General features: G+C 31.8%; 1 protein-coding gene across 7 annotated transcripts in view; it reads right to left on the bottom strand.

The window, feature by feature from the left end:
• LOC114340562 (proton-coupled amino acid transporter-like protein CG1139) overlaps positions 1-15,471 on the bottom strand; it is a 212,350-nt gene that overhangs the window by 38,025 nt on the left and 158,854 nt on the right. For 6 of the 7 annotated variants that reach the window (XM_050661956.1, XM_050661955.1, XM_050661957.1 and 3 more), the window contains one exon: positions 1,957-2,317. In XM_050661956.1, coding sequence (XP_050517913.1) covers positions 1,957-2,317 — 361 coding nt within the window. The remainder of the gene's footprint in view (positions 1-1,956; positions 2,318-15,471) is intronic. The other variant, XM_028291321.2, reaches the window with a different exon arrangement.

Here is a 15,471-nt window from a genome sequence, read left to right on the forward strand (position 1 = left end):
AAAAAAAGTATTTAAGCATTTTTTTTAATCTAGACTACTTACTCTACTTGATTTTCAACATTAAAAATTTTACGTTGTTTCTTAAGACACAAACTAACACAATCGCACCATACACAAGTTGAAAAGAAAGTAAATAAATTGATAAACCGCGCCAATTACGTAGCAAAAACACCGCAATTGGGTATTGCTTAGAATAAACACAGTAACTGCAGGCTCCGACAAGTATATGCGGGGTTTTACCTAAGTAATGTTGTAGTTGCGGGGTTTTTCCTTAGTTTCACGCATGTTTTTGTAGATGCTAGGTTTAGTATTTCTTTCAGAATATATAGTTGGGGTTGTAAATACTGTACTTTTTTTAAATAATCATGTAATATAAACCCTTTAGATCAAATTTTCGCTCCTAACTCAATTTTCATAATTTTTGCATATGCGGTGTTTTTCCTAAGGACGGCAGTATAAACCAAGTGCTGTCAGCAGAATTGCTAATTTATTTTTTAATCAAAAGTTATTCGCGTTCAAAAATTGGAATTTTTCGATTTTTTGAAAGTTCCACCGCGATTATCTCGAAAACTATGCATCCTACGAAAAAACTTGTAAGAACTTTTTTGCTTAGAATTACCCAATAAATACATAAAACGTTTTATTTTGCGAAAAATCGATGTTATGTAATTCCTCAAGTTGTTTGTTTGTAACAATCTTGTCGACATCCGGATCAACTGTTACCCAAAAAATTCGTGTTCTACGGGTCAAAATACATAAAAAAAACTTGGGTAAGTCCATTTAAATAAAGAAGCCCGTAGCACCCCTTCCTGGCCACAGCACTAATTTGTTTATAAGCCAAAAAATTGTTTTTAACTTTAAAACATTGCTGACGCTGCTTAAATAATCTGATTTCAATTCTGTAAACTGTATTAGATAGGTTTAGTTCTTCTTTTTATGTAAAAAAATTGACAAATCTTTGTATATTCTAGTTCTTGTTGTGCAAGAATTTAAAAATTTTAATTTTTTAAAAAAAGTTTAGATTGCAAACTTATTATGGAAAATCTAGTACTTAAGTCAATTTTAATGAAATTTGGCAGACGGTTTTAGCACATTACAAAAATTTCCTAAGCGAATTAGGAAGTTTCCAAGTGTAGCCTAAGTGATGGAAAAATATTGAATAAAGACAGGCTTGTTTTGCCCCCTTATTTTATATTTATTGCTATTTTGCAGCAAGGGTGATAAATTTAGACATTTTTAACCACTTGTATCTGATAGAAAATTTAATTATCTTTCTTTTATTCCTATACGACTTTGTTCCAAAATGAATCGTTTTAAAGTTTAAAAAAAAACGAAATTTTTTGAAATTTTTAAATATTTTATTTTTTTAATTAATGTTCCGGGCATATTTAAGAAGGAGCTAGTCAATTATTATTAACGAAGTTATCACCTAACTTTATCCGCAAAAATCCGAATGCCACCTCTCACATCCACCTAAAAACAGGTCCACCTGGATTAAAAAGCAATAAATTAGTTGTAATGTAACGAAAATTAATTATTAGCAAATTAATATGATTAGCAAATCATAGGCGTTACGTTTTATTTTTAAGATGTTGTACTTTAAATAAATTAGGATTTTTTTTGCAAAGACGGTGCAAATATCGAAAAAAAAAATCGTGAACAATTTTTATGTCAGAATACTCCATGCCTTTCTGATGATGTGCCGCACATGGTATATTCTCTATTTAAAAACAAGGGGTTGGAGAATTGGAAGGGAGGGGGTTTATAAATTACAGATATATGTATCGTAAAAATGTGTCTCCCTTAGAACAAATATCGACCTGTTTCCTCATTTCCTTAAAATCTGCCTAATAATAACTGCCCAATATCGAGGGAGAGTGTTTTCATTGGCCTGTATAAAAAAAATAAGAGAAAAATTAAAATTAAAAAAGTGTTACAATTTTAAAGTGTGCTTACCACTGTAATGGACTGTAGTGAAAAAAGACTCGTTCCAAAGTACAGGAAATAATTTGAGAACTTCCCAGCATATGGACGGTCTGAAAACGGTGGCAAATCTTGAAATATATAGTAGCCACAAACGCCAATTGTCAATAATGTTATTATATTTGCAGCAATAGAGAAGGGTGCAAAAATTTTTAAGTTCCTCACCATTATTATACACAAAAACGGGACGAAGAACATTAATATGTAATAAGTTAACGCAATTTTTGGGTCGGTGTATTCGTCACCTACAAATTTAATGTTCACTGCTACGAAGACCACATAGACACAACAGGTTCCAATTTGAAACGTAACTAGGAAGAAATTTGTGAGTCCACTGGAAAAAAAAAGATACAATTTTATAATGACCTAACTGTATAATGTCCTATTCATGACATTTTGGGTGTTTAAAATATATTCACAAGATCAAGTGTTAGAGTTACAAAATCTCTACATAAATATATCAGTTCCCATCTCGACACATCGTTTCGTTTTTTTTAAGTAGCAATTCGAATATTTCTAAAGTAGTCCAGGGTAATAAGGTTTTTCCATGACACTTCAACAGCCAAGGTAAATACTGAAGCATTTTTTCGACAGGTAATACCTATAAGAACAAATTGTAACTATTTTCTGCATAGGATCTGGCGGCCATTTTTATTTATAAACAATTTAGTATAAAAAACGGCCATTTTTCTTTTTTTTTCAAATCAATCGAAAACAGTAAAACTTTTTTTGTACAAACATCTTCGACAGCATATAAAAAGCTTTAAAATGGCGTACTATTGGGACCGTTCAAGTTCGGCAAAGCGACACCTGGTTTCTACGCTCAGCAACATTATTCGCACTTTTAATTATATTGGCCAATTATATTAGTCCGGGTTACTGGATAATTGTCAAGGCCATAGTCAAAAAAAATAATAAGAAGAAAAAATAAGATTCAGGTTATGTTATTAAAAGGTAAACAATTGTATGTAGTAAATAAACTTAGTTATTGAAATGTAGTACTGCAAGCAAAATACAATTAATTAAATTTACCTTTATATAATAATTGCATATCATATCAATATTGTGGAGCAATATATAATTTTTCTTCTTCATTGACAGTAGAGATGAAATATACGTCAATTTGACAATTTCAATTGACAATGAATTATTTAAGAAAGTTACAATATTTCTCCGCTATTCTCGCACGATCGTTTCTCGTATCCCCTCCAAGGACTTGCCCACCCCGAATAAGGGTTGATATACTCACTTATTGTTAATATAATTGCGAAAAAAGGTCAAAATTGCAAAAAAATAATTTCACAATAACTATTGTAAAAATTAGTGTACAGCTTTGAACTTTTTGTCAAATGAGGGTTCTCTGGTGCTGAATATGCGACAAAAATTTCAAAGCGATTCATTTAATTCACAGCTTTGAAATGTTTGTCAAATGAGGGCTCTTTAGTGCTTAATATGTGTCAAAAATTTCAAAGCGATTCATTCAATTGTTTTTTATTCAAATTGTTTATCCCAGAGAGCTTTTTTGCAATAACATAAGTCAGAAAAAAAATGATTTTAGAACCATTCTAAAGGTGTGAAATGAAAGAGCATGAGTTAAACTTTCAAACTGGTTTAAAATAAGTGAATAAAAAATACATTTATTAGTAAAAAATATTTATGCAAAAGTATCGTCAATTTTTCCTTATAAAATTTTTGAATGACTTTTTCATTAAGTCGTGTTATGTATATAATAATTGATACAAAATTGTAATAAATATATATTATTTATTATATAAAAAATAAAAAGTTTATAAGGAAAGATTGACGATAATTTTGCATAATTATTTCTTACTAATAAATGCATTTTTTATTCACTATTTTTAAACCAGTTTGAAAGTTTAGCTCTTACTGTGTCATTTGACACCTGTAGAATGGTTTTAACATCATATTTTTCTGACTTATGTTATTGCAAAAAAAATCCCTCTGGGATAAACAATTTGAATAAAATTTAAACAATTTAAAGCTTGACATTTTATAGCTCTTTCAATGGTCTCGAAAATGTTTGTACTAAAAAACTATAAGTTTCAATGTTTTCCATTCATTTGAAAAAAAAAGGAAAAAATGACATTTTTTGACACTAAATCGTTTATAAATAAAAATGGCCGGCAGATACTATGTAGGAAATAGTTACAATTTGTTCTTATAAGTATTACCTGTCGAAAAAATGCTTCAGAACCCTGGCTGTTGTAGTGTCAAGAACAGGGTATATTTTTGCCTTATTACCATGGCCTAAAGGCCACTGGTATCTAAATATCTGTCTTCGTTTTTTTGTTGTGGCGAGCCAGTGGCGAGCAGTCGTGTGTTAGAGTTAGAAGATCCATTGTACAAGGTAATTATGATTATTTCTTTTCCATACCCGTAAAAATTGTCCCTTTAGTTTTTCTAAATTCTAAACAATATTTTATTGTTCCAGGTTTTTTGGTTTTTGGCTTTTGTTTTTCCGTTACTTTCCCTAAATAGTAACTTTCCGTTCTTCATAAGTAAATGGGTTTACCTTTCGTTTGGATGCATCCAATTTCTGTATGTGATCGCTGACGTGGTTATCAGCCACTTAAAGTCTTCAGTGGAGAATTTATCCAGGATTTTTTATCGCTGCTAGACAGCGCGGTAAAATACGATATTTCGAGTAAATATATTATATTTTATCTTTGTATTTATTTAACTTTGGGTATTTGGATTAAACAGTACAAACACAAACAAAATAAATAGGTTACTCTATTTTTAAACCGCCTAATAAATCTGACTAGGATTTTATTTTTTCCATTATTTAACTATATGTACGAGTATCACATTGTAATATCGTAAACTTTCATTATTGTAATTGTATTATAATTGTTATAATTAGTAACAAATAATTTATTAAGATTCTTATCACATATTGAGCCTTATTACATAATATTTTCCAAAATTTCCAAAAAATCCACAAGGAAAAAGTTTTTCTGTAGTTGGCTGTATACCATGTAATAAAAAAAACAGTAAAATCCTTTATAAAAGGTATATATTTAAAATTCCTAAAAAGGGCTACATCACAATCACATAACTAGTTTTCGATTGGTTTACCAATCATCATCAGAGCTTACCTAAAATAAATATAATCTGGTAAAATAATTAGGCTATTGATTATATTCAAAATAAGATAGCTAAAAGGAACTAAAACGTTAACGGGGTTTTATTATTTCATATGGTCAATGGATATCTGAATATGAAAAAACCGCGGAGTGCTACCATTTTAAGCGGTGCTTTTTTGAGAAATGGCTGAATTAGTCCCTGGGCACAGGTTACATTAGGGTGAGTTCCATGCACTTTTGGTACAAACATACCTACATAAAAATTGTTCCTGGTTAAATTTCTTATCTAAATATCACTTTTTGAAGTCAATGATACTTTTTTTACAAAAATATATTCAAAAGAAAAAGCACAAAGAAACCCAAAAGAAAGAAATTTTGTTTTTTGTCCTATAACTTTTGTCCACGAGGATATAGGTATAGATATTGCTTTAGAGAAAAAAACCTACATATTTCTTCTTTAAAATGTTGTTTAGTAGAGGTAATTAGAATTTATAGTTTTCGAAATATGATTTTTCAAAGTTCGCCACTCACAGCAATTTTGTGCAATTTTCCTTGTTATTTCGTAAATATTGTGCTGTAACTTTTTTCTACGTAACTTTAGGTATATGCAATGGTACAATAAATAGAAATAGAAATCAATTACCTTTAAAATGGTGTACTGTGTGTCGTTGTACGACTTCTTTTTAAAGAGATTATGGTTTTTCAAAGTTTTATACTTTTAACGATTTTTATAATATAATATAAAAATAAAATAATATTATTATATAATATATTATATATTATATATAGTATATATAATATAATATTATATTATATAGTATCATATTATATATATATATATATATATATATATATATATATATTAATATAATATTATATTATATATATTATATGATATAATAATAAAAGCTTATTTTGTATTTTATATACCTAAATGTAGAAAAAAAGTTATAATGGGAAAGTTAAAAAATAATCGTAAAAAATATAAAAACTCGTTAAAAGTATAAAATCTTGAAAATGATAACCTCTTTAAAAGAAGTCGTACAACATTATACAGTAGAACATTTTAAAGGTAATTGATTTCTATTCCTCTTAAATGTACCATTGCATATGCCTAAAGTTGCGTAGAAAAAAGTTACAGAATAATATTTGGGAAATAACAAGGAAAATTGCCCAAAATTACTGTGAGTGGCGAACTTTGAAAAATCATATTTCGAAAACTGTAAATCCTAATGACCTCTACCAAACATCATTTTAAAGAGAAAATATGCAAGTTTTTTTTCTGTGAAGCAATGTCTATGCCTATATCCCCGTGGACAAAAGTTATGGGACAAAAAACAAAATTTCTTTCTTTTGGGTTACTTTGTGCTTTTTCTTTTGAATATATTTTTGTAAAAAAAAGTATCTTTGACTTTAAAAAGTTATATTTAGATAGGAAATTTAACCAGGAACCATTTTTAGGTAGACGTATTTGTACCAAAAGTGCATAGAACTCACCCTAATGTAACCTGTGCCCAGGGACTAATTCACCCATTTCTCAAAAACGCACCCTTTTAAATGGTAGCACTCCGCGGTTTTTTCATACATAGAGATTCATTGACCATATCAAATAATAAAACCCCGTTAACGTTGTAGTTCCTTTCTATAGTACATAATCAATAGCCTAAATGCAAAGATTTTGAAATTTTGACTACGGTTAAGAAAAGTTGTAGGTTATACTCACGTGAAATTTACATGCTAACCACCAAGATATAATTTTACAAAAAATATGTGGGTCAAAGCCCTGTACAAGTAATCCGTCAAGGAAACATCGGTTGAAAATGCTAACTTAAGCATGGAAGTTTAAAGTATTTTACTAATATACCCCAGGTAACATCTGAGCTGTGGTTTGACTTGTTCACATGGTGAAAGTATGGCAGCAAGTGACAATGAAATGGATAGAGTCTTCCGAACGATAACATGACAGAAATTACAGTTCCACAGGAAGTTGAAAAATAAACCTGTCATATTTAAAGACTATGGTGTACAGCTAGTTAAAATTAGAAATGATGTAACAACACCTCCATTGTGAAAAATAATCATTTAAAATTCAGTAAACTAGATGTTGTAGTTAAAAATTTATTCACGTATATTGTCAGTGGAGGTGGTTAGGCAAACCACATTATACAAATGTTTGTATTCGAGAACTAAAGTCAGTAATCAAATCTTGTTGTCAAGATACCTAAGATTTAAAAAAGCAATTTTGTGTTGATTTAAAGTTATCGAATTTATTTAACTTATTGGTAGCTGTTGGAATTTGTGTAAGTTTAAAAAAGAGATCACAATGGGGGTGACTGAGCTGTAAAAATGTCTTAAATAATCTAGGGGGTGTATCATTAAGAAAGCACAAGCTCAAACTTGGGCGACTAATTCCTAAAGACCTCGCAGGCTGCCCGGATCCCCAAGGGTCCAAAAACCAAAACCGTCATAAGATGATGACAGTAGGGGCTGGGGGTATGAAATGTCTGTAATGAAATTAATGAGAAAGGAACATGAACGGGACCCAGAAAGAAAATTAGACTTTTGATTAGGTTTTACAATAGATGAGTTATATGTTGGTAATGACATATTGAATAGGTAGGGTGAGAATAGTCATATGTAGAAATACGGTGTTGGGTAGATGGAAATTTATATAATGTGGATGTTCCTATATAGCACCCAACGTCCGATGCACGTCCATATAAGGTACATTTAAAGTCCAAACGTCCATGGACCAAAACTGGACGTACTATGTACGTCCATTACGCGACGTCCATTGGACGTTTGATTTCAACGTACATTGGACATCCATTTGTGGTCCATGGAGATTTTACACAAAACGCGACTATTATTATGAGTAATTATATATAGTTTCTTGTTTTAATCAAAGCAATATTATTAGTAGAATACGAGAAGCTTCTAATAAATGTAGTCACATATTTTTTCATCATTGAATTAAAACACTGAACCACTAAAATTATTTTAATTAAACCTATATAAATTAGATGATGATAAAACGATGGTAAACTTTTTTAGAATAACGGAGCTACATCGCGCATCGGTAATTATAGAACTTACAATAATTAGACACTACCAATTTAAATCTTAAATGTGCATTTTGTAACTGTTAAATTTCCCGCCAAACTAAATGAGAATCTTCTTGAGAACGGTGTCGCTCTTCACGCTATCGGTCGTAAACGGTAGTATTAGGCAGATACTTTTAGGGGATTATCGCTGTTAATTGTTGTGGAATACTGAAGGAGGATTTATTTATGATAATTCACAGAAAGGCAAACCCGCTTGCAATATACAACCGTACTGACTCTAAAGTTCTAAGAAATAATGTTTGGAAGGAACAGAACAGAAATAAACCTATTTTAATGTGCATGCTTCATAGGGCGCCATTATCTGAATTTTGTCTTTATTAAGTTATTAAATACAATATAATACATCCTGTGGTATCTTTGTGTTTGCTGTTTATCGTGCATTAATAAAGTTCCTATAATAAAGTATACATAATAAAGTTATAATAAAGAGAAATAAAAAAGTTATTTTGTGTAATATTTTAAAGTATAAGTTTCGTATTATAGGAACTATTTCCAATATCTAAAGGCTTTTTGCTATATATGTATTCAAAAAATTATGGACACTAGATTGCTTTCTGAAAAGTGCCCAACAAAAATGTCCATAAGACGTACATTGAATGTACATCAGATATACATTGAATGTACATAAGATGTACACTGAAAGCTTCAACAACGTACACTGTACGTTTGTAGCGGATGTTCTATGGACGTCCAATTTTGTGAACTCTGGACGTTCGTTTGACGTCCATCGGATGTGCATTGTACCTTAGCGGGACGTCCATTGGACGTTCCAATGTACACAGATGTAAGTCCATTGGATGTCCATAAAACGTACTTGTGCTATCTGGGTTTGTGGATAATGATATCAGTAATTTATATGTATGTTATGGATAGATGAAGGTGATTTAATGGCTGAAGATGAAAAGAAAATTATTGTGGCTTGTACAAGCAGGTTTTGGTTTTTGGACCCTTGGGGATCCGGGCAGCCTGCGAGGTCTTTAGGAATTAGTCGCCTAAGTTTGAGCTTGTGCTTTCTTAATGATACATCTTCCTAGATTATTTAAGACATTTTTACAGCTCAGTCACCCCCATTGTGATCTCTTTTTTAAACTTACACAAATTCCATCAGCTACCAATAAGTTATATAAATTCGAGAACTTTAAATCAACACAAAATTGCTTATTTAAATCTTAGGTCTCTTGACAACAAGATTTGATTACTGACTTTAGTTCTCGAATACAAACATTTGTGTAATGTGGTTTGCCTAACCACCTCCACTGACAATATACGTGAGTACATTTTTAACTACAACATCTAGTTTACTGAACACCATAGTCTTTAAATATGCCAGGTTCATTTTTCAACTCGCTGTGGAACTGTCATTTCTGTCATGTCATCGTTCGGAAGTCTCTATCCATGTCATTGTCACTTACTGCCATACTTTCACCATGCGAACAAGTCAAACCACAGCTCAGATGTTACCTGGGGCATATTAGTAAAATACTTTAAACATCCATTCTTAAGTTAGCATTTTTAACCGATGTTTCCTTGACGGATTACTTGTACAGGGCTTTGACCCACATATTTTTGTAAAATTATATCTTGGTGGTTAGCATGTAAATTTAACCTACAAGTTTTCTTAACCGTAGTCAAAATTTCAAAATCTTTGCATCATTTTACCAGGTTATATTCATTTTAGATAAGCACTAATGATGATTGGTAAACCAATCGAAAACTAGTTATGTGATTGTGATGTAGCCCTTTTTAGGGATTTTAAATATACCTTTTATAAAGAATTTTACTGTTCTTTTTTTTACACATGTTTCCCGTTTCACTTCACAGGGTAGTTGGTTTAGAAGGAAACAACATAAATTTAAAATCTAACAATAACACACTGAAAACGTTTGTTTTCTATACTTCCACAAAATTTATTTAATTTAGTTAATCTACAAATTCGTTAATTTGCTGAGGAGTAAAACTGGCGCCCACATTTTGGATTGTTCAGGTTTCCTGTCTGATTTTATTTGTGGAACTTTCTGTTTTATTCTTCCAGCTCTCATTCTTTCACGCCCAAGTTATTTCAGAAAGAAATCTGTTTTAATTTTATTCCTTTTTCTGGCTCTCGAATCCCACCTTCCTTTTTGTCTCTTGTTTCTCGAGCTTACTTAGCCGGTGCTCTATTCTATCCTTTCGTTCTCCTTCCCTGTTATATGCTTTCTTTACTTTATTTCAAATTGCATACTAACTTCGACTATCTTTCCTTTCCAAAGCCGAGGTTAGTGTAGCACAAGCTACAAAAAATTAAGAATACTTTTACTATAACGTTTAAGTTTATAACGTTCTTCGCCATTTCCCAACTACCAATCCTCCATTTCGTCCGGTTATTTCATAGGTCCTCTTCTATGTTTATTTCTCACAGCTGTGTATATTCCTTCGCTCCACTTTTTCCCGGTCTACCTCGTTTTCTCTTTCTTTCTGGTTGCCATTTTTGTATTTCCTTTAATATCGGTTGTTCATCCATTCTCCCAAAGTACGACATAAACAATTAATTTATGTCCTGGAATCAAAGAAGCTAGACTACTATGACCTCAGCATTATATCTAATTTATACTATAAACAACGAGCAAAAGTACGTGTTATACGATCAGCTATCAGAGGAAATTGAAATCAGACGTGGACTGAGACAGGGATGCGTGTTGTCGCCAATTCTTTTTAATGCCTACTCGGGAGAGATCTTGAAAAAAGCTCTTGAGGGTGAAACAGCTGGAATAAAGGTAAATGGAGTTCCCATTAACCCCTTCGTGCCGGACCGTCATTCGGCAAGTCGGCTCCTGTATACGGATTCGAGCTCTTACCGAGCGGCTTCGCGCGGTTGGTTAAAATACAGTATCATACTACAACTAATAAAAGATAATGTAATAATAACACTTATTTTAGAAATAAAATTATTTTTATTAAATTTATTATTCTACATAATATGTGAGGTAAATGAAATTTTATCCATAAAAAAACATTTTAAACAAAAATTATTAAAAAAAATAAACAATATTATTTCATTCATAGGAGATTCTGACCAATAGAAAGCTACAGAAATCTGAATTAAATCGATAATTTTTGATAATCTCCCGTCGTTAAGTATATTACGTCAGATGCCCTTCGTTGTTACGAAAAAATACATTCAGTAACATTAATGACAATTAATGTTTTAAAAATTATAAAAGTGATGACTTTCAATCGTCAAATATTTATAAAAACTGTGTGTTTAATGGTACTTACATAAATAAATTACAATAAAATTTTGGTTTTGAACAGTTTTATTCATGAAATAATCGCAACAAATTGCACTCGACCTCTGAAATTAATATAGAATTTTTGCTCTCGTGACACTTTGACATAATTTCACTCGCCTTCGGCTCGTGAAATTAAAACTGTCAAAGTGTCACTCGGGAAAAATTCAATAATTTCAGAGCTCTTGTGCAATTACTACTGATAATTCGTATGGAATTCCCCAGATTATTTTTTGCTCGATATCGTCCCAGTCTCCTAATCTGGGAAATTCCATCCGAATTATCTTGCAAGGTAAGGTAAGTTGTAAACAGTAGCACAGTAAATTCACCTCCCACACAACCCCATCTTTTGGTCGTGGTTTCCCCACTTTTAGATTTGAGTAAAGTAATTCGAACAGAACAAAAATACCTGAAATATGATGAAGATGGTGGCACCGCCTTATGGCGAACCAAACTCATGATGCACCCGTGTGCATCACCGTACTGAGCAGACAGGCAAGCATGATGCACACGGGTGCATCACCGTACCGAAGGGGTTAACAACATTAGATATGCGGGTGACACTGTCATCTTAGCTGAAAATATTGGGGATCTTCAGAGGCTGGTGACCATAATAGCGGAGTTTGGACAAGAAGACGGTCTAACAATGAACGTCAAGAAGACAAAGTTTATGAGAATATCAAAAACTCAAAGAAATAACGAGAATCTCTTCATAAACGGATCCAATATTGAACGACCCGACCAATATGCATACCTTGGAACAATGATCAACTCCACAGGAGATAACTTACAGGAAATCAATATCAGAATAGAAAAGGCTAGAGCAAATTTTAACAAAATGACAAAAGTGCTCTGCACAAGAGATTTGAAGTTGGAGCTAAGAGTTAGGTTGGCTAAGTGCTACATTTTCTCGACTTTGTTTTATGGAATGAAAGCTTGGACCTTGAATGCTGCATCAATGAAAGAACTAGAATCATTCGAGCTGTGTGTGTACAGAAGAATTCTAAAAATATCGTGGACAGAACATGTCACAAACAAAGAGGTTCTGAGAAAGATGAATAAAGAAATCTTAAATATAATCAAAACAAGAAAATTGGAATATCTCGGACATATTACACGTGGAGAGAGTTATAACTTGCTCCAATTGATTATGTAGGGAAAGATTCAAGGAAAAGAAGCATACGAAGATACAGAATATTGTGACTGCGCAACCTGAGAGAATGGTACGGATGTACATCAAATGAACTTTTCAGAGCACCGTCTCTAAAATCCGAATAGCTATGAGATGGCCGACCTTCGTCACGGAGATGACACTTAAAGAAGAAGAAGATCCATTCTCTGTGTAGAAGTCCAAACCGGATAAGTTGTTTTGTTGATAGGTCATCCGTGACTGTTCATTTGATTCCAATTATTACTCTAATGCACTCATTGGTAATCCTTTCTCTTCTAGATCTTCCTGCTGCACTTCGCTAAAAATCCATTTCCGTTGCTGTCAACGTTGCCAGTGTTCTTTGTTTCAGTGGCCATATGTCACAGCTGTCTAGCTACAGAGTGATGCTATTCACAATTCGCTCCGTGAGTCTCCCCTCTATGTACAGTCACGTGACACGCTGTCAGATTTGTAAGGACGTTTTAACATTGAGTCTTATGGGATTATTTTGTTAAACTTGAATATTTTATTTTGTAGTGATAATAACCGAATACAATTGTTAGAATTCATTAGTTATTAATTTATAATGTAATTTATAGTGCAACAAAAATATTTTCTTTTTCATTAATAAAGATTTATTGACATAAACTGCGATAGTGAGGTTATGTACCTATACATAATCAAACTGATAATCAATATTGGAAATTGAAGAATTTATATCAGATTAAGTGGGTTTTTGTTTTCTTTTTATATTAATAGATGATATCACTAGCGTAACACGGCATTTTTTTAAATGTCCCATTTAAACATATCCAAAGCGTCCTTACAAACTTTCAAAAAACCGCCACCATGAGCAGGTTGGTTGATTTTGCTTTGACACTGACACTTTGTTAACGCTCGGAGCTAATAGTCTCATATAGCCACTTTTTATTTTCTTTGCTGATGGATTGATGCCATAAAATACCTAATGTTATAACATTGTAATGGCTTTTCTACGTGACGTATTTCGTTCTCTTATTTCTTTGTCTAATGTTACTTTATTGGTTCAATCTCCTAATAAAGGGTTTTTTATCAAAATTTTGAAGTATGATTCTTGTCTTTTTTTTAACTATTTCATGTTTTTCTTATCTTGGAGCACTTAACATTTCTAATATGTCTTCATCCTCTATTTCTTCTGCTTTCTGGTATTTTAACAATAATTATTTTCTTTAAATAATAATATTATTAATAACTAAGACAATGGAGAATGCAAAGTACCCAGAAGACAATGGAGAATGCAAAGTACCAGACGATACCTATTGTTATGTCTACTACTGGAGTCATTCCGAAGAACCTCCTCGAAAGCATAAAAAGGCTGGGTCTAAATGAACATCTTTACAAGACCATGCAGAAAGCTGTACTACTCGCAACGGCCAGATGTGTACGAAAATTTTTGGGAGATACACCTGCATACCAAGTGACCTAGGGCTCGACAACATGGAAAGAGTCCCACCAGAGCTCAATCCTTTTGATACCGTAGGTATCTGGGATGAGTCAATTTTTCCCTTAGAGGGAGTGTGAGCCGTATGGCTAAATCTGACTAAAACATGATTTTTTTTTTGTAAATTCTACTAAATTTTTTTCTACCATTGCAGATATTATTTCAGATTGTGTGGATCATTCGTAATATTTGCTAAATAAACTATGGCTTTGATTGGCAGGTACTTAAAAGCCCTGTTTGTTACTTCATTCAGTTCAGGAGATGTTTTGGAGACTTAAGATTTGTGTGATATACAGAGACATAACTGCTATAGAATAATAGAACTCGACAGCTATTTCAAAGAGAGGTGCTAAAAGATGAAAACTGACGAATTTTTGGTAACACGAAATATAATAGGTACATTCCATGTCAAATCACTCAGGCAAAAAATTTTGGATCTCCGATTTGTCTGAAAATTGGTATATAGCTTCTGCGGGACGTAAAAATAAGATATTTAAAATTAAGTATATTCAAATGGGAAATAAGCCACAATTTTACCTAAAAATGATTTTATTAACGTTTCGACGCCCAAGTCGGGTGTCGTTGTCAAAATACAAAATAATACTAAATAAACAAAAATGTTGTTGCTTAGTAAAAAATTCTTCTAATAATTTATTTAATCTGACTCATTTATATCGGCAATTCAGACACGTATTATACATTTTATGAAAGGAGGAAGTCAATAGAAAGAAAATACCACAATTAGTAAATCAGTAACATATCGAGTTAGTACATTGAGTATTTTAGTATTATTTAAAATTTAAAATATCAAGTCAGAATTAGGTATTAGTTTTGAGAGTAAACTAAATGTAAACCTAAATACTTACGATGTCGGGATAGTATCACGAGGTTTTTCCTGGTTTTCACCGTTGCATTTGGTTGTCTTTTTAAAGACAGATCACATGCTATGATTTTTTGTGGCGGATATTCTTGAGTTGGGATTGATTTCATGTAATCGAATGAACTATCTTTTAGTAAAGTCGTCCCAGGAACGCAACTCATCAATATTGGCAATATCATTTTAAAGTCGTCTACTTTAAAATGTATAATACGTGTCTGAATTGCCGATATAAATGAGTCAGATTAAATAAATTATTAGAAGAATTTTTTACTAAGCAACAACATTTTTGTTTATTTAGTATTATTTTGTATTTTGACAACGACACCCGACTTGGGCGTCGAAACGTTAATAAAATCATTTTAGGTAAAATTGTGGCTTATTTCCCATTTGAATATACTTGATTTTAAAAATGCCACAAGAAAATAGCTTCAGAACAACATTAAGATATTTAAGGTCAAAAAATCTTCTTCTTTTTTTCTC

The sequence above is a fragment of the Diabrotica virgifera genome, chromosome 9, assembly GCF_917563875.1.
Source record: "Diabrotica virgifera virgifera chromosome 9, PGI_DIABVI_V3a".
Classification (NCBI taxonomy): Eukaryota; Metazoa; Arthropoda; class Insecta; order Coleoptera; family Chrysomelidae; genus Diabrotica; species Diabrotica virgifera.